The sequence below is a fragment of the Lasiosphaeria miniovina genome, assembly GCF_030549165.1.
Source record: "Lasiosphaeria miniovina strain SMH2392-1A chromosome Unknown B0T26scaffold_4, whole genome shotgun sequence".
Taxonomy (NCBI): Eukaryota; Fungi; Ascomycota; class Sordariomycetes; order Sordariales; family Lasiosphaeriaceae; genus Lasiosphaeria; species Lasiosphaeria miniovina.
This window is the reverse complement of record NW_026848223.1, coordinates 5,424,279-5,442,949: the sequence shown is the minus strand read 5'-3', so window position 1 is coordinate 5,442,949 and position 18,671 is coordinate 5,424,279. Positions and strand designations below refer to the sequence as shown.

Here is an 18,671-nt window from a genome sequence, read left to right as displayed (position 1 = left end):
GCCTGCCGAGCCCTTGCCACAGATGCATGTCCCGGTCATGGTTGGGTAGTGACCAAGATCTTTGTCCAGGTTCCTGGGCCAAGCCTCCCGCCGTGCCGAGACCTTTCCTCAATCGACGCGGCATCCGACATCCGAATGGCGCCCTCCCGCCTGCACATGGCCGAACCAAGCCCGGAAATGGACCTCTTCAGACGCGTTGGAATTGTGTCACATGGTTATCATTTCTACTCAATTGCCAGAGGGTTAAAGTTCGTCAAGTGCGGGAGACGGGACAGGACCGGGTAAAAGAAGATTGCATTTCCCAAGCTTCGTCATCTCGTAGACGCTCCCTGGATAAGGCACGAAGCAACATAGGGTGCTAATCATCTCTAATGATTTCTCTGAAAGCTGAAACTAGAGGGGGAAGGAAGTGAGAGCCCAAAGGGGAAGTGGGGAGGGAAGGAAGTAGGAGGAAGCCGACTGGATGTTCTTCAAGTTCTTCAACACCTTGGGGTTCGGTGACTAACAAAAAGGAACGAAGCTAGCCGACGAGGACAAAAAAAGTTCCGACTCGGTTCTTAGCACCTGGGTAAGGCTGATTGAAACAAATTACCGGTAGCAGCTGGCCGACGAAACAAGACGTGAAGCTGTCATGTCGAGGAAGTCCTTTTGCGGACTTCGTTGCAAATGCACAACCTAAGAAGTCATCAGCCCCCTTTCGGAATTGTGGGTTGACCATGGCACTGCGGGGTTTCCAGTGATAGGTCTTTCTCCCAGGCTTTTTCTTTCATCCGATGAACACTGAGGCCCGCTGGCCAAATGGTAAGGCATCTGATTTCGGACCAAGTTCTCAGAAGATTGTGCGTTCGAGCCGCACGTGGGTCGGTAACTCATATTTTTGTCAGCATCTGGCTGCCATCTCTTTTACACTCGGGGAACTCTGCCTGGTTTATTTTTATTTATTTATTTAAATTTACCCAATTAAGGAAAATAGCGGCGGCCAGTGCCTGGCCTCAGTGCTTTCTTCCAGGATCGCTTCTGCTGTTCCAATAGGTAGGGGAAAGGAGCCAGTGGATTAAGGATTACGGAATCTTGGGTGGCACGGTGACGCGCGATGAGTGAGATCTCTGCCAATGGATGGATCCCACGGAATCCCTGACCGTGGGCCTGGGACTGGAATCGCGTCTCTTCGGCCTCCCGCCCCCTTGGATTCCCTCGACCAAGTGCGCGAGAACAAGATCAATGCGCCCGACACTGCGATTGGTCTAACATTGAAGCATGTTCTCGTATATAGTGGCCTTCCTGGGACTCCTGGTAGTCTTCTACAACCCTATTGCGGAATTCCTGACACCGGGCGTTCCACAAATCCGGCGGATACCACGGCCGCGGCTCAACGAAGACCTTTTGGCACTGGAGACGGCCGGCGCCATCAACGGCACAGGACAGCAATGCCCCCCCAATGCCTACTCGATCCATATCTATTCGAGGGCGCCTCTCGTCATTTACGTTGAGAATTTCCTGTCCGCCGACGAGCGGAGCCATTTGCTAGAAATCAGGTTTGATGCCTCTCCGAAAGAAACATCCCGTTCGCGCAGCGGGATAGTATGGAACTCTCGGGTTTGACATTTTTCTCCTCCTTTTTTCCTTCAGCGAGCCCATCTTTGAGCCCTCCACCGTCACGCACGATGACGGGGCTACGACGGAACGTGCGCCGACTGTCCGGGACTCGGAGGTCGCGCTGATCCCGCGCACCGATGCCGTGAGATGCATCGAGGCCCGCTCGCGGGCTCTCCAGGGCTGGCCGGACGAGGTGTGGACCGAGAGGCTGCGTGTGCAGCGGTACCGGCCCGGTGGCCACTACAACCACCACTTCGACTGGAATCCATCTCGCGGCGGCTGGGGCAGGGTCAGCAGCTTCATGGCCTGGGTCGGCGACGGCGGCGGCAGTTTGGAGGGCGGCGGGACCGAGTTTCCTCGCTTGAGACCCCCCGTGGACCCTCGATGGTGTGCTTTTGTCGAGTGTCCCGGCCCTGACCCGGCTGACGACGAATCAGCGGGAACGCAGCAGCAGCAGACTCTCGGAGCGAAGCTGGGGGTTGTCTTCAAGCCCGTGGCCGGCAATGCTGTCTATTGGGAGAACTTCCGGCCTGATGGGACAGGACGGGGCTACGACGAGTCGTGGCATGCTGGACTGCCGGTTGTGAAGGGGGTCAAGGTAGGGTTGAACATTTGGAGCTGGGGAAAGATTGAGTGACAGCCGAGGCACTCTACCTACTTTAAGTTGACGTTTGAGTGGCATGGAAGACCAAGCCAGTTCTCGGCACTGCTAGCGTAACGGCTATGCAGCTTTATTCACAAAGGGCTCACTCACGTGTATGTACGAACTACTGTATATCGCATGCTACGCACGTAGATGGTAGCCGGGACTTTTACTTATAGTTACCTTAGATATTCCATTCTCGGCACAGAGCACCAGACTGGCGGCCATTTCGGGGTGGTTTGGCACCATAATAATTCACTCCAATCCCTGAATGTTTGTTAGCGGGGTACTTCCAAGATTTGAAAGGCCTCACTCAATAAGGACCTTACGGCTCGCCCTAAAGGTTTTTCGCCGAGGGTGGTAAAAGCTATCGGAATCCTTAATTTAGATAGAATACTAGAGGCCTACTCCGTATCTCTTCTCCAAAACACATATTGAAGGCTTTTCCTGGCCGGTTTATTTGCTAGGCTATAAGATTTAATCTGCCCAAGTACCGTGCTAACAAACATTTAGGGATTGGAGTGTAGTGTCAAAAGGAGTGCTCTCTATAATTGAACACTCAATTCGTCACTGCCTTTCAAGGTGAGTCTGTCGGCGAGAGAAGGGGTTAGATTGAGGACGCATTTGTAAGGAACGAATGAGTCACCCCGAATGTCGAGACGTCGCAGCTTCCTTTCCCGGTTCAAGGTTGCCCACCACAGGGAAGCAATGCACTACTAGTAGAGACGCAGACGTAACAGTACCTAGGTGGCTTCTAATTCCTCCGATATTCGATTCATTCTTTTCTAGTAAGCCACGGTTCTAGGCAGCCAAACTCGGGACGTCCAATGGCAGAAGGAAGGGCTGATGTGATGTTATAGTGTAACTCTGAGGTGTGTCGAGCGAGTGCTTGGCGAAGGAGCCCGGCTGTTTGGTGCAAAGTCCGAGCCCCCCCTAACAAAGCCCAGGGCTGGCATTCACGCGCCGCAACCAACCGAACGGGATCGGCCGTGCAGCCGGTATTTAGCACATACCTAACCAAGATGGGGTTATAAGGCGGCCTGCAGGTCTGGGACAGACATAATACCTGCGCGCTGGGCGCGCCTGAGGTTTGCAATCGCGTCCTCTGCACACCTGAAGGGAAGGCGTCGTGGAACCCCTTCCATCCTTGGCAACACCGCGCGCCTAGCAACCCCCCGCGACTAGACCAAGACCTAGACCTAGACCTAGATCAACTTAACCCTTTCTCATCTCAATGTCGACTTCCCCCGAAGATGCCCTGGCAAGTGCGTCGGGTCTGGGACTAGATGCCACAGCAGTAGCAGCCATTGATGCTGGTGCTGGTGCTGGTGCTGGTGCTGGTAGTGAGCCGCTGGCATGCGTCGCCTGTCGGGCCCGGAAGCTTAAGTGTAAGACAAAGGCACCCCCCGCGCCCTTCCTTGAAAGTTGGGACTTCCCTCTCGGCACCCGACTATACCGCTTACCTCATCTCCAGGCGATCGCCAGAAGCCTGTTTGTGCCCGGTGTTCAAGGACCGACATTGAATGTGTCTATCCAGAGTCACGGAGGAAGCCGGCCTCCAAGCGGCGGAATGTGCGGGAGTTGGAGGAGCGATTGGGTGAGAACGCCGGCCCACCTCCCTCACCTCTTAGGTTCTCTTTTACTGTACAACCTTCTCCTTTACTGACGCAGAGACTGTACAGCTCAGGTCGAGGGCTTGCTCAAAACCGTTGGGAAGAAACAAACCAAGACGCCTGAAAGTGATCTTGTTAGCCCCGATGACGAATCGCCCGACTCGTTCGAAAGAAAGTCCTCAGACGCCGACTTTGATGAGACGCTTGCAGGTGATTCTCAACCCCCTTCTGCTGCAGCTCCCCGTCCCCCACGCCATGCAAACTCACATCAGAGCACGGAGCTCCTGGAGCTTGGGCAGTCCGAGACTCTCCCTCCCCATGACATGATCGAGGACCTGTAAGTGTGATGGCCCTGCCTGTCCCTCCCATCACATTGTCCTTGTGGCCTTTGTTGACAACAGGAGTAGCCACAACTCCTTTTTCAAGACGGCCTACCCTTGGGTCCCCATTATTCACCAGGCCAACTACTTGCGCGCTTTCTACTCCAGGGTCCCGCAACTGCGTCCGCCCATGTGTCTTCAGTATGCTCTCTGGGCATTAGGCGCGAACCGGCACGCCAAGTATAACCGGTACCGCGACATATTCTATCAACGCGCCCGCCAGTACTTGCAAACTGATGAGCTCAAGGTTGGCCTCCTGGACTTCACCCTCGCATGTCGGGCGTGCTGACGACCCAATAGGGAGATGGCGAGTGTTTCATTACGGTTGGCCATGCCCAAGCCTGGGCTATAGTCGCCGCGTTTGAGTCCCGCCGGATGAATTACACCCGGGCTGCTATGAGCTCTGCCAGATGCGTCAGGCTGGTTGAGATGATGGGGTTTCACCGTCTCGACGACTCCGGCTACGAGGAGAGTCCCATGACGCCCATGTTAGTTCCTCCAAAGGACTGGATCGACCTAGAAGAACGCCGACGTATCTTCTGGGCTACGTACTGTATGGACTGCCACGCAAGCAACAGCGCCGGCTGGCCATGCTTGGTTGACGAAAGCCAGGTAGGTGCACTTCGCTTTGGAAGTCTTGCGCCAGGCTGCTTCCCAAAGGATTGGCATTTTCTGATTGGCAGTAGATCACGACCAATATGCCCGCCACCGAAGAGGCATTCGCAAACGGGAAGGAGGAAAAGATGCCCAAGCTTGGCGATCTGTCCGCCGGCGGCCAATACTCGGAATTTGGCGCGGCCGTCGTGGTCTGCCATATCAATGTCCAGTTGTTGAAACATATTCACCGCCCACGGCCCCTCGACGAACCAAAGGACATGGAGCACGATCAGTTCTGGAAGAGACACAGGGAGCTAGACAACGTTCTGTCTAGCGTCTTTATGTTTGTTCCTGAGCGCTTCAGGTTGCCGAGAGCCATCCGAAACCCCGTGGCGGTGCAGACCAACATAAATCTCCATGCTGCTGTTATCATACTTCACATGGCGGCCTGCGACCGGATTGACCGATTTAACCTAGTAACCACGTTGAAGCAGGTCAGCAAGGCCAGGGCATTGATGGCTGCCCAAGAAATTGTCAACATCATGAAGCTGACCGCCCATATGACGAACCCTGTGAGTGGCTCGCCAGGTCCCGAGCCTGGTGGTTTTCAATACTTACCTTTGATTGTTGCGATAGAAAACCCATCTCGTTGCCATGTCATTGTACTGTGCCGCCGTTATGTACATATACGATAGCAAGGAAGACCCGAGCAGGTACGAGCACGACAATCTCGAGTTCCTGGTCAGGGCCATAGATGCGATAAGCCGCCAGGCTGGCTTTCCAATGGCGCAAAACTACCTCCACCAGATTATCCTCGATCTCCAGTTAAACGGCCTCGCTGTGCCCCATGGCATGGTAATGCCACCTGGAAACGACCCTTCTTGTGCCAGAGGGATCCCGATCCTAGTGCGGTCTTCTGTGTCGCTGACTCCAGTGCAACCGCCACTCCCTGGTCTTTTACCACTCGGGAAACCGGTAGGCAGGGTGCCCTACAACCTGGAGACACGCTGGGACCGAGAGGTGACACTCCTCATCGGCGACGAGGCTAGATTTGGTGACTACGGCCCACAGACGAACAAGCGCAAACGCGTATCGCCGTCACCGGCGCCGGAAACCATTGCCGATGTAGCCATGAACCCCGACGCCCAAGCCTCGACTTATTTCACACCCAGATTCTCACACAGACCGTTTGCTGTGACTGGGTCGCCTGCCACCAACGCCATTTGGTCGACGGGCATTATTACCCCCTTGCCCAGGCAGGTGAAGCTTGCACACCACTCGGGATCGCCATCGATGGCATCTGCGCGGATAAGCCAAGTGGAGCAGATCATGGCCACTTCGGCGGAGCAAGTGGATATCCATGATATGGGGCTTTTCGGAAGCGGTGATGGCGATGGCATCAACAATAACAATGACGACAACAACAACCACAACCACAACCACAATAGTAACAACCTCAACAATAACGACATCAACAACAACAACGGCATCAATCTAGCTTGTGTGGACGAGTCATATCTCTTCGGGGCAGTGAACAACTGGGGCACCTCGATTCTTGCGGATCCCATGTACTACTCCCAGGCTGTGGACGCGCTGCTCGACCCGAACGACTTCGAGGCGCCCACAGACGGCACCCCCTGGACGCTGCTCGACTGCGGCGTCTTGGACGGTTCTACGCCTGCGTCTGGACCCGCGTCCGCCAAGACTAGGACTGGTTCCTGGGACAATGCCAGTGGGGAAGGCGGCACTGGGTGATTTTGGAGTCGGACATCTTTCGTCTTTTTTTTTTTTTTTTTTCGTTTTGGATAGGTAGTCATCGACGCTCTCTTCAAAAAGGCGGGTGTGGAGTACCTAGGCTGCGGCTGCTGCAAAGCAAGGAGCTAAAACAAGCAATGAATGGAAACTAGAAGTTGCGCTATTATGCGCCTGGTAGGTTAGTAGGAAGGTATTGGGTATTCTACTTAGACGCGGGCAAGGTTTTGGCGTCGTGCTTCTGGAGCGATATATCATGTCACCATGTGTGACTTTTTGCGTGTGGGGTTGGTTATCCGGAACGCGGTGTTGTTGTTGTTGTCGTCGGCGACGACGACGACAACGACGCAAACGATGCTTATATATTCAGCACTATAGTCTATTTACACTCTACTCTATATAAAAAAACACATGTACAAGTATCTTACACGACAACCAAACTTGCTTCCTCCCATATACACAGACAGACGCAGTCCCCTTTCAAGCACCCAGCTCGACGGCCTCGCGCACAATCTTCATGGTCTCCTCGGCGCTCTGGTTGGCGCGCACTGCGCCCTGCTCGACGAGGCCGGCGAGGTAGTCGGGGCGGGCGAGCAGTTCGGCGAAGCGGTCGCGGATGGGCGCGAGCGCGGCGTTGACGGCGTCGGCGACGCGCGTCTTGAGCTCCTTGAGCGGCGCGCCAGCGAGGTCGGCCGACGCCGCCAGCTCGCCGGCGCCGCGACCCGCCGGGTCAAAGTGCGATAGCAGCTCCAGCAGGTTGGCGACGCCGGGCCGCGCCGCGGCGTCGTACGATACCGCGTTGGTCGAGTCGGTCACCGCTGCCATCACCTTGGCGCGGATCGCGGACGCGGAGTCGGTGAACAGGATCCGCGACCGCGCGTCCGCGTCGGACTTGGACATCTTGGCCGACGGCTTCGTGAGCGACATGACGCGCTTCGCTGGGGCTGTGGTTTTGTAACGGCAGGAGGTTAGTTTTTTTGGTTCTGTTTCCTTGCTGGTTTCCCCCTTTTCTTTCCCCCTTTTCTTTCCCCCTTTTCTTTCCCCCTTTAGTCCTTGATATGTCTTCAACGTGACAAGATATATCTAGACACACATGTGTATGCAAGAGGCGGTATCAACCGACCCGGGTTGACAAAAAGAAACGAGAGACAGCAGAACGAAATCTTACAGAAAATAGTCTCGGGCTTGACGAGGTGCTGGCCGCCGTAGGCGCTGTTGAAGTTTGTAACGCACTCGCGGGCAAACTCGAGGTGCTGCTTCTGGTCGTCGCCGACGGGGACGTGGGTCGCGCGGTGGACGAGCACGTCGGCGGCCTGCAGGATGGGGTACGAGAACAGGCCGTGCTTGAGCGAGCGCTTGACCTTGTCGTCAAAGGCCGTCACGTCGTCGGCTAGCGACATTTTGCTCTACAACGGTGTGAGAAAAAGGAGTTCCGTGTCAAGTAGTAGTCCTAATATACCTTCCACTGGGTCATGCGCGACAGGTAGCCGGTCGAGGCGGTGCAGCTCAGAATCCACTGCAGCTCCGAGTGGGCGGGCACGGAGGACTGGTAAAAGAGGACGCAGCGGTCCGGGTCGAGGCCGATGGCTAGCAGGGCGGTGAACATCTCGCGCTTCCACTGCGACAGCAGGCCGCGGGGCCGCGGCACCGTGATGGCGTGCAGGTCGACGACGGAGAAGATGAGCTTGGTATCCGGCGCCGCCTCGTCCTGCATACGCTTCCACTGCTGCATGGCCCCGAGGTAGTTGCCCAGGTGCGGCACCCCCGTCGGCTGAATCCCAGAGAATATGACCTGGCCGCCGCCATCAGCACGCGACGACGGCGACCACGGCGGCGACGACGCAAAGCATCTTCTTCTCTGCGTTGAGCATGAGACGAGACGTTGCAGCTGCCGTGCCTGGCCGCAGCTCCAGCCACTGCGCTTCATTCCTGGACCGTTCTGCTGATAGTGTCTAAGGTAGTCGGTGCATCCGAGAAATCGCTAGCCGTCTCGGCCCCGTACCGTGGTCCTTGGCGATTCTATAAGACGGCGGGTTTGTCGTTCATGTGTGAGAACATTCGACATGGGTATGGATATTAGATCTAAAATTTGACCAGTCAACCTGGAAGGGCACTCGCCAAAACGGTTCGCCGCAGGCTCTGCAGACAGGCCCCCAAGACCAGCTCACGGCGCTACAAACAAAACAATTACAGGTGGGCTGACTGCTAATCTCGCTCGCCTTTAGCACTCACCCGCTGTAATTTCACACATCCTTCGAATTTCACTCATGGAACGCAAACACAAGCAATATTGTCTGTTTTTTTTTTTTTTTTTTTTTTACATGAACGGGGAAAATCCGTGTTATATGAAAGGCAATCAATTTTAGCATTGTTGCCCCGTTGAATCCGGTTTCATACCATCAAGATGCCTTGCCTTGCTGAACCACTACGCCTCGAACGACTTCTCATATTATCACACATATCTCTGTTGCACGCACATCCAGTTCGGTTTCGTTTTGTATATTTGTACAGTACAAGAACACAATACAATGCACTTATGCACGAGAGAGCTCGGAGCAGAACTACCGGCCTCCAGAAGCCCTCGCCCTCTCCTTGGCCAGGAACTCTTCGATGTCCTTGACACCGTCTAGTTTCGGGGCGTGCACCACATGCTCCCACTTCTCCTCCAGCAGCTCCTTGACCTCCAATGCGCCCTCGTCCATCGTCTTTCCGACATCTAAAAAGAAAAAAAGAGCGACTCGTTAGTCAACCTGACCTCTCAACAAGAAACAGAGAAAGTACTCACCAAGACTGCTAAACTCCCACACGTTCGCCTTCATGCCAATGGCGTAGTACGCGTGCTTCTGCAGGAACGCCAGCCACGCCTGGACGGCCTCGGGGTGGCCGTCCTTGATCTGGATGAGGCGGCGCATGGTGATGCGCTCAAAGTTCTCCTGCGACTTCTTGTCGATGAAATGGCCCTTGGGCACCGTCCAGCGCTCGGTGAGGCGTGGCAGCGGCACCGGCCCGTACGCCGGCAGGCCCAGGTAGTAGGCCGCGCGCAGCGCGAAGTCGCAGAAGAACTCGAGGTTGCGCGCCGAGTAGGACCGCAGCTGCAGATCGCACGACGGCACCCCGTATTGCGCCCGCCGCCGCAGCGGCTGCAGGTAGAGCGCCTCGAGGTTGCGAGGCATGCGAGGCCCCTTGTACGTCGTGCCGTCGGCCGCCTCCACCTCCACCGTGTTGGGGCCGGCCGACGACGGTTGCCCCTTTTCGCTGTTTTCTAGCAGTTTCGAATAGTAGGCACGGTCAGGGCTGTCCGTCTTTGGCTGTCGACGAGGACGTGAAGTCATTTCGGGTGTCGTGGAGGAGGACGCGGGTGAGGAGCTCCTGCTCTCTGTAGAGGGGCCATCGCTGCTGGGATCCGATACGCTGTTGACAAGTCGGCAATTGTCAGGACCTAGGCTAGGAGTGTGAAGGCAATTGCACCCGTGTCTCTGTACTCACTTCGACGAATTGCTTCGAAGCTGTATCGCTGCTGCTGGACGCGAAGCAGCAGCCTTGGGAGTCGATGCGCCAAGCTGTCGTTCTACCACGTTAGCTAGCTGGCACTTAATTACCAAGAACCTGATAAACCGTACCAACTGTCTCTGCAGCGAGGGCCGCAATGGCCGTAGTAACCGCGGTAGATACATCTCTGCTTGCTCTTGCGGAGATGGAGGTTGAATCTTCAATCGCCCGAGAGGCCCACGACTTCTCGCGGCTCAATCCACCCCTAAATTTTTAGCGCGATCTGGGGTGGCTTTATCGATAAGCTTAACAAACCCGATGCCAACCACAGTCCTACAATCACAATGATATTCACGCCACGACTTGAAATTCAAGGAATCATATAGACAACACAAGTTGAAGAGATTATGATGAGGTAATTGTTTATTTTAATTTGTTCATTGGAGCTTCTATGTAAGAGCTCATGAGATTGATCCCGGGTATCTAAAATTGATGAGATGGATCTCAACAAGGGGTGTCGCCATCGTCGGCCATCTCAGGGCCAGTCGTGGCGACTAAAGACATATTTCAGTCTCAGAACAGACATTTCCACCCTTCTTCGCCCACGCCGAGTCAACCCATTCATGCCGGCATTTTTCCAAGCCCGACTTAGAGGTCATTGCACAGGGGCTCCAAAGCCGCGGCGCTAAGGCGGCGAGCTCGCATGTACCGCGGCGGCACGAGAAGTTCTGTTTCCCCGGAGGTCTAAGGATGCTGTCGACGGCGCCCAGAGTGCTCAACCAGTGCGCCGCTTACGTCCTCCGACCACCTTCTTGTAATGCCCCTTCTTTCCGCTCTGATTCTTCTCCTGGATATCCGCGTACTTGCTCTTGAACTTGCTAGTCGCCGCGCCAGCAAGCACCTCTTCAACAATGGTCTGCTTGCGCTCCTTCCGTGTCAGACGCCGGTTAGAGCCATCAGTAGCCCCTGCCACAATAGTCCCAACTTGAGAAAACTCTGGAACAAAGTCCTTCTTGTTGTCCTTTTTGACTAAACAAAACGACAACACGTCAGTCTTGCTGTCAAATGGAAAAGCCATGCCGGACCTGGCTTACAAAACTGCTTTCCCATAGCCACGACGTCGCGCAGGCGGAGAATTTGCAAGTCCCGTCGTAGTTGTGGCGTCAGATTCGTCCGCGGCATATTGTACCAATCGGAACCGGCATCGTCTTTTGTCTATTGTCAGAGTCAGCCAAGAACAGAGACTGTTGTATGAGAGCTGAAACCGGCAAGAGTGTGTTCAATCAGAGTAACTATGATTATAGAAGATCATTTTGGTGCCAGCATAGGCCCATGACGGGATTCTGCTGGCGTCATGTAATAATGGGATGTTGCTTCATCAGGGAACACGTGGGTGGGTAGACGAGTTGTGGTGCGAGAGCGCCTTACCTTTTTCTTTTTCTGCGCAAGCTGGGGAACCCGGACTGCCAACCTCTCAGGCTGTGTCTCAGAGACAGCTGTCCGCTCCCCAGTCGATGGTGCCACGGGAGACGCCACGGCCAGCGCAGACTTCGAGCCAAGTGCAACAGGCTGCGCTGCTTTAACAGCTACAGCTTTGGAGCCGTCATGGCCTGCAAGCCGGGATTCCGCCTCGGCCAGCAACCTGTCAATAGCATCATCTGACAAGCCAAGCACCGGTGCTTCCATAGCTTTCAGGAGAGCAATAGATCCCAACAGGAGCTGCCTTGGGTGGGTGTGGACAAGTCGAGGTACGAAAAGTAGAGAGAGGAACAGAAGTGCAGGAAGAAATAAAATCCAGTCGTTTTGCAGGAGACTGAAATTTCGAAGTGGGGCAACATTGCCAGCTCTGGTGAGACTTTCCGGCGTTCACGTAAGGGTACCTTGTCCTAAGTACTTCGTACCATCGTCTACCAAATACCCCACCCCACCTGGTCTGTGCAAACGGCTGGGATAAACATTGATGCTTGGCTGGGTCGGGTTTCAGGGCACCTGAGTTCAGGCAACCTAACTTAAGGGCCGCTTCCAGGATTTTCATTGGCGATTCAGTCAGAGGGCCAAAATACAGGCCCAGAAGTGAGGCTGGACGAGCTGCCAGTTGGCAACGGTTGGGCGCCAGGCGCCCAATGCCAGCATTTGGTTTAAAGAGGCAGCAAAGCCCCACCTTGGCCGGCCTTTTGGGCTGAAGAATCCCTGCGCCACAGCTACCTCCCTCTTGCTCCTGCTGGGCTTTCGACCGGCCTGTTGTCTGCCTGCTGCCCTCTTGACTTGATGCCCAACCTTCCATTCCGTGGTTGACCGCTTTGCACAAATCATCATCACAATCCGCACCTTGCGCGGGGCAATCTGTGAATTTTTTTCCAAGAGATCCCGTCGCTCTCGCCGCCGTCGGGTCTATAAGCCAAAAGCAGTATGTCTCTTTGTCCTGTTAACGTTGCGCCCATCATTCCCCGTTCCCAACCAGAGAGAGGGAAGGGCCCAATCTCACCAATCATTTCATACCCCCCTCGCGCCTGGGGAGCTGAGTGGCTCCTCTCTGGCCCTGTGGGCGTGCGCGCGAGTCGTCAAACGGCACAGGAACAAGACATCGGTTTTCTGAAACTCCACTCATTCGCTCATTTTATTGCCCAAAACCAGGCAGGCGCCCGCCAATCGAATCCGCCCAATCACCACCCAGAAAGAGTCTGGGGTGTTCGCAAGAGAGAGAGCTGGTTGCGACCATTTACAAGTGCGCATCAGGTGTTGATCGTAAAGTAAACAAATGCCCGTTGGAAGCTCTTGACCCAGAACAAGAGACGAGACAGTCGCGCAAATGCAAAATCGCGCGTGCAATCGCTAAACTTAGCTGATGAAAGCAGCGAAAAAAGCGAGAAAAAAACCCATCCTCAACCATCACGCGACTTATTACGCACCTTGAGGACCACTGACTCTCCGGCGCAACCAAGGCAAGTCGCGAAACCGACACAGTTGTTGAACTGGCATTGCGCTTTTGAGCAGTCGCCGAACAAACGCGCTCGCATCAAACGCAGCATCCCATCATGGACCAACAGAACTCGTCGTCGGCGCCACAGGGGCAGCAGCAACGGCCACCGCCCGTTTATGACACCAGTCATGGAGGCCACTATGGTAAGAGAGACAACCGTAGAAGATACAAGCTCCGGGATGGGAACATTTGCTTACCATACTTTCTTCTATAGGTGCCAGCGCGCAGGTTCGTCTACTCTCTCTTCGGCACAGTTGCACCAAGTGCGCGCAAGGACGACCGACTGACAATCCCCGTCATTTTAATTAGATATCTGCTCAAGGCTTTGCCCCATCCGAGTTGTACACGGGCACCTGGGCGAACGTCCACCAGGGTCTCAACGGAACCTACAAGGACATCCTCACAGCCTATTGGCAACAGACGATAAGCCACTTGGAGGGCGATACGCATGATTACAAGCTCCATCAATTACCCCTGGCACGGATAAAGAAGGTCATGAAAGCCGACCCAGATGTTAAGATGATCTCGGCCGAGGCTCCCATCTTATTCGCGAAGGGCTGCGACATTTTTATCACCGAACTGACTATGCGTGCTTGGATACATGCCGAGGAGAACAAGAGGCGTACCCTTCAGCGATCAGACATCGCATCTGCCTTGGCAAAGTCCGACATGTTCGATTTCCTTATTGACATTGTTCCGCGAGAAGAAGCTGCCTCCCACAAGCGGGCTACTGGACAGACGGCCTCTGCGCAGTCCGCGCCCGCGCAATCTCAGATCCCCGCCTCCAACCACGGCGGGCAACACTCCATGGGCTCGACCGATTATGCCTTGGGCGGCCATAACATTGCCCCTGAGACCGACTATCGCCAGTCTTCTAGCATATATCCCGGCCAAGTACAATCCGGAGCGCCGGCACCGTACGGCCAGCCGCAGGCCAACATGTACAACGTCGATGAGATGTACGGGTACGGGGCCATGCCCCCACAGCAGGTACGCATTCTTTAGAAACACCCCACTACTACAAGCGTAGTCTCTAACCTGAGCAAATAGAGCACTTAGGAGAAGCGGCAGGGGAAGACGGTGAATAGGAGAAAGAAGAGCCAAACTATCCCTATACCGATAGGAGGCGTTTGCGATGTTGGCCGAGTTTAAGGCTGGCCCAATTTCTTTGCAAGACTGAAAATCCTGGCGCAGTTTGTATCGAGCGATGTTGTTTGATCCAGATCGGAAGAGCGTTGCGCGAATCGATTATGGTTTCGTTGTCTGGCTAGGGACTGGCGTAAAGCAAAGGTGTTTAGTTCAGCGGTTCCCCGGCTTTCAGACCCCTTGTGTGTAATTGGGCGTTTCAAAGCCAGCTTGGTTAGGTTCCAAAGGGTGGCTAGTTATGACCAATTATGACCTTTTTCGGATTTTTGCCGCTTCTGTTACTTGTCAAAGAAATAATCTTATCCCATGGACAACTGTCAAATCGCGCCTGAGGCGATTGATCACCTCAAGCCAAAGCGCGACCCGAAGTTAGAGAGCGGCGCTGGGGCTCGAGCTGGGTTGTCAACCGCTTGAGTGATCCTATTTTAAAATAGAACGTAAGCAAGATTCAGAGCAGATATCGCTCCGGGTGCGGAAGAGAAAATGACCGACTTCTCAAGTAAGATGGGACCATTCATAGCGTCGACGCGGCCATACTTCTTATTCCGCGTCGAGATATCAAAGAACTCGTCATGGTTGTCCGACTGCATGAGCGCCACCGTCTGCTGCAGCTCATCCAAGTTCTGCTCAAGCATGAAGGCATTATCCAGACTGGCAACAAACTTTGACAAATGTTCGACGTCCTTGGCGAGAGCGGCGACACCGTTGGGATTGATCTTCCGGACATCTGAAGACAGAGGGAGTGCCTGATAAAGAAAATTACGTTGCCATCAGCATCATATTTATGCGATGTAGCTCCAAGATAATGCTTACGAGTATCTTATTTGCGGCGTGGCTCAGCGCATCAAAGTAGATGAGTTCCTTGATTTCTCTAGGAAGTCCCAGTAGAGTCGAGTTCATAATGTTCGAGAGATAGCGGGTCAGCGTCTGCATATAGTTGCTTGGCTCGGTAGGCCGTGAGGTCGCCATCCTATTTAAAAAAGTAAGTATTGCGACTTCCAAAATCGTTCAAAATTGGCCAGTGATGGGCCGAAGGCAGTAGCTCATACCATTCGTAGTCAGAGGTGTCGACAAGATCATCGATTTTAGAATTCACAAGCTCGAAGATGCGCTTCTCGGCGGTCTTCTTGTTGCTCCTGAACTGCTCCGTCGCTCGCAGTGTCACCGGTCCGCCTGCCGATGTCGATGATCGGGCCCTGATCAACAACTGCTCCAGTTCCTGGCAAGCAATCTCGAAATGTTCTAGGTTGATCAAGATTTGCACAATCTGCCCCAGGTACTGAGAGTTCAGCCTCTCGACGAGAGACTGGCAGACCTTTTCGGTCAAAAGCTCATCCAGCGACTAGACAGCTCGTTAGATCGCTGCATAGAATCGGTTCTCGCCAAAAGAGGGCTGACCTTTCTAAGTGTCTCATCAATGACATTCGGCTGTTGGAAATGGTCGTCTGAGAAAAAGTAGAACTGGTTGAGAAAGTTTCGAATGTCTATACAGCAGAGGGGATACATTTGCGAGAATGGTAGAACACATGGAAACCTATAATGATGTTAGACTCCTGACACCTTCGTCAGACAACAGATGAAGACTCTTACGTAAGTTCCTCAGGGGGCGTGTCCTGAGTGAACCAACTGACGTTGAGAACTTTCTCGTATTCTTCGAGCGTATTGATGGCCATTGGCATATAATCGTCCGTCGAGACAATCTGCCGGGAAGTTAGCAACAGTCTATAGCCCCGAACTAGCCTGATCACTAACTTCTTGAAAGTCCTCGCTGAAACGGCGCTTTAGCAGCTCGGCATACTTGTAGAACAGCGTGAGTTGGAAGTTGTTGAGCATCGAGATCGAGTAGCCCCAGCCCTGTATACATTGTCAGAAGCTGATCTGAATGCAGTGATCCAACAGCAAGCCATACTGACCTCCATTGTCTGGATGAAGAGGGCAATAACCAGTTTGATTTTGAGGAGGACTTCTGCATTGGCGACTTCACTAAGCGATTTTGAAATGAGTCTAATAGCATTTTGGCACATGGAGTCCCACAGCTCGTCAACCTATAGGTGTTAGAGATAACTCTTCCACTTTCTCAGGCATGACATCACTTACATCAACTGTGGAGCGGAGCTGCGGTGCGCGCTGCATCGTCGCGCTCTCTATGATGGCGAAGCCGGCAATGCCTTCCAGAAGAGCACTCAAGGAGGATCCATCATCGTCGGAGAGAAGGTTTACAGAGCTGGGCATCAGCAACTCCTTTTGCTGTCTCCGGGTAGCTGCATAGTCAGCGCGGAATTTCTCAATCTGTCCGAGCGCTTCGTGGATATGTAACGCTTCGTGTAACGGCGTAAAGTCGACCTGAACTTCATCATTGTCAAGAACATCATAGTCGCTGCTCTCGTCATAGACAAGCTCGATGGCAGAGTTTAGCCTGAAATGACTCAAGTAGTCGTTCTGCTCAACGCGTTTCTTTTGCCTATCCCGCCGCTGCTCGGTGTGAAAGAAGGCCACCTCCCCCAGGAACTGTGATGTCTCTCGGATCCGGTATAACCACGTGTTCAGGTCCGTCATAACCGCTTCCGATATGGTTTTTTGGGAGGCAGGAATAGATTTTTGGATGAGGTCGGCTAGCCTGTATTGCGTGGCATACTTGTTCTGAATGATTGGCACCAAGTACTCGTTCTGGAGGTCTTCCAAAGACTTCAGAGCCCCATAGTATTTCTTCTTCCGGATCAGTTCGTGCGCGTTGTTGACCACATGCATGATCTTGAGGGATTCCTTGAGCGCATCGGAGACGTCGGTAATGTTCTGTCGCACTCCGCGTGTGTTCACAAGAGCCTGCTTCTGTGCGGCCAGCTTCTCTGTGCTCGACTGGATCGACTGGTTCAAATCCAGAATCTCAGATGTCAGGGCCACCGTCCCTTCGCGCACCTTCTGCAGCTGATTAACGGATCCGAGGAACTCTTCGTGCTTCGTCAAGCCGATGCGCTCGATGTCGCCCTCTCGATCCTCGGCATACTGGGACAAGCTCTGGGTGAGCGACGCGGTGCGGCCGCTGACGGCGGCATCTTTGAGCACTGGGATCAACTGGTCGAGAAAGTCGGAGTCCGTCGGAGCCAGAATGATCTGTCCAAGTCAGCGATCAATTATAATAGCATGGCCTTGAGAGGCAGTGGCGGTGGACAGTGGTGGGCGAACCTGGTCGACGGCAGAGTCATAGTCATCCCATGTTTGGGCTTTTCTCGGCATTTTTTCAATGAAGCATCAAGGTCCATTGATTGCTGGGATTGTGAGGTCTTCGATAGCGAAAGTCGTGAGCAAAAGATCGCGTTCTTAAGGCACTAGCTACCTTAGGCAGACGTTTCGGATCTTGAGGTCTGTCACGCGAACCCGCTGCGCTTCGGTGGCATGCAGGGAACAGATGGTCTGTGCATTTATCGTCCCAAGTTCAATCCCAAGACCTCCAGGTCCACTCGTTTGCTTCGTGGACCCAAATTAGTATCATGACCTAGAAATTGTCCCGCAAACACTAATCAATATTTCTATGCCTCAGCCAGGTTTTGATGTTTGCCTGTAGTAGTGCTGTACAATCGCGCTTTTCCAAGCATCGGGTGGTGAACGAGATGTGGGTGTAAGTCGCTTGGCAGCTGGTCACAGCTGATACCAGCTGCTAGCCAAGTTATCGACGACCCCTTTCTCCGAGCTCCCATTCCATTCATGATCTTGTACATATGGATGACATCCTGGCAATGAAAGAGAACCTGACCTGACCTCCAACATTATCCGCACTCTACAGTGAGATAAAAACTCGAGGCGTTCGGAATTGGGGCAGGTTTGCAATTCTCAATATCATTCAGGTGATCCGCCTTCCGAAGAGTCAGGACCCTCTTCATATCGTCCGACCTCCTTCTCGGTGACTGCCCGAGGTGGAGGCCACCTATGAATAGAATGGCCTCGAGATTTGGGCATCATGTCGCAGTCTTGATTAACCTTCGGGGGCCGGAATTAGACTTGAAGACGAATTTAACGTTAAACAGGTGGGCAAACAGCTCTGTCAGTCTTAAAACGTAGGAACCACCCACCCACCTCCTACCTTACCTTGAACGGGAGTCACCCATTAGTATGCATACAAGTTTTCTTCGTCCGCGGGCATCCGGAAAGCTATTTCCTCATCAAACCCTATCAGTCTGTTCACGTTCCTTCTACTTCTGGCAGATCGACCTCTTCCGGTCCTTCCTGCCATCTAGCACTACTTCCTACTGATGGGTGACCGAGAACCTTTACAGTCAAGGGTCGAGGACAAGAAATCATAATTCATCGGGCGCAACTTGGATCCTCTTACAGGAACAAGAGCGGCCTACCAAGAAAAAAGAGGCGCTCAATTCCTTCAAATAAGGCAGCCAGGCTACAACTGCCTCCATGCCAGCATCGTTTCAGCACCTTCACCAAATACCTTATCGTCCAGAGAGGTTGCATCACAACGTCAAAGA

The 18,671-nt window shown here is 53.8% G+C and overlaps 5 protein-coding genes and 1 non-coding gene across 6 annotated transcripts; 4 read left to right on the top strand and 2 right to left on the bottom strand.

The window, feature by feature from the left end:
• Positions 1–784: 784 nt before the first annotated feature.
• Positions 785–864, top strand: B0T26DRAFT_t139. Its single transcript has one exon. It is a non-coding gene; the product is annotated as a tRNA-Arg (tRNA).
• Positions 865–1,257: 393 nt separating this feature from the next.
• B0T26DRAFT_741387 (uncharacterized protein) lies at positions 1,258–2,233 on the top strand (the record flags this gene model as incomplete). The annotated part of the gene is made up of 2 exons (XM_060443957.1): positions 1,258–1,535; positions 1,630–2,233. The coding sequence occupies 2 exons, from the start codon at positions 1,258–1,260 to the stop codon at positions 2,231–2,233; spliced, it is 882 nt and encodes a 293-aa protein (XP_060297186.1).
• A 1,240-nt stretch (positions 2,234–3,473) lies between these two features.
• On the top strand, positions 3,474–6,584 carry B0T26DRAFT_752322 (fungal-specific transcription factor domain-containing protein; the record flags this gene model as incomplete). Its single annotated transcript, XM_060445509.1, has 7 exons — positions 3,474–3,627; positions 3,714–3,836; positions 3,922–4,189; positions 4,260–4,479; positions 4,533–4,844; positions 4,919–5,401; positions 5,466–6,584. The coding sequence occupies 7 exons, from the start codon at positions 3,474–3,476 to the stop codon at positions 6,582–6,584; spliced, it is 2,679 nt and encodes an 892-aa protein (XP_060297185.1).
• Positions 6,585–6,608: 24 nt separating this feature from the next.
• Positions 6,609–11,932, bottom strand: B0T26DRAFT_812782 (uncharacterized protein). The gene is made up of 11 exons (XM_060447315.1): positions 11,499–11,932; positions 11,165–11,285; positions 10,930–11,099; positions 10,202–10,264; positions 10,068–10,141; positions 9,367–9,992; positions 9,147–9,297; positions 8,750–8,753; positions 8,041–8,373; positions 7,750–7,987; positions 6,609–7,525 (listed from the first exon to the last, which is right to left on the bottom strand). The coding sequence occupies exons 1-11, from the start codon at positions 11,754–11,756 to the stop codon at positions 7,062–7,064; spliced, it is 2,502 nt and encodes an 833-aa protein (XP_060297184.1). The 5' UTR covers positions 11,757–11,932; the 3' UTR covers positions 6,609–7,061.
• An 821-nt stretch (positions 11,933–12,753) lies between these two features.
• Positions 12,754–14,367, top strand: B0T26DRAFT_329356 (CCAAT-binding transcription factor subunit AAB-1-like protein). The gene is made up of 4 exons (XM_060434398.1): positions 12,754–12,795; positions 13,013–13,193; positions 13,265–13,278; positions 13,360–14,367. The coding sequence occupies exons 2-4, from the start codon at positions 13,106–13,108 to the stop codon at positions 14,053–14,055; spliced, it is 798 nt and encodes a 265-aa protein (XP_060297183.1). The 5' UTR covers positions 12,754–12,795; positions 13,013–13,105; the 3' UTR covers positions 14,056–14,367.
• Positions 14,368–14,537: 170 nt separating this feature from the next.
• B0T26DRAFT_741384 (exocyst complex subunit Sec15-like-domain-containing protein) lies at positions 14,538–17,430 on the bottom strand (the record flags this gene model as incomplete). Its single annotated transcript, XM_060443956.1, has 10 exons — positions 14,538–14,616; positions 14,689–14,942; positions 15,010–15,166; positions 15,246–15,538; positions 15,595–15,730; positions 15,787–15,896; positions 15,949–16,050; positions 16,110–16,241; positions 16,294–17,307; positions 17,380–17,430. The coding sequence occupies 10 exons, from the start codon at positions 17,428–17,430 to the stop codon at positions 14,538–14,540; spliced, it is 2,328 nt and encodes a 775-aa protein (XP_060297182.1).
• Positions 17,431–18,671: the final 1,241 nt, after the last annotated feature.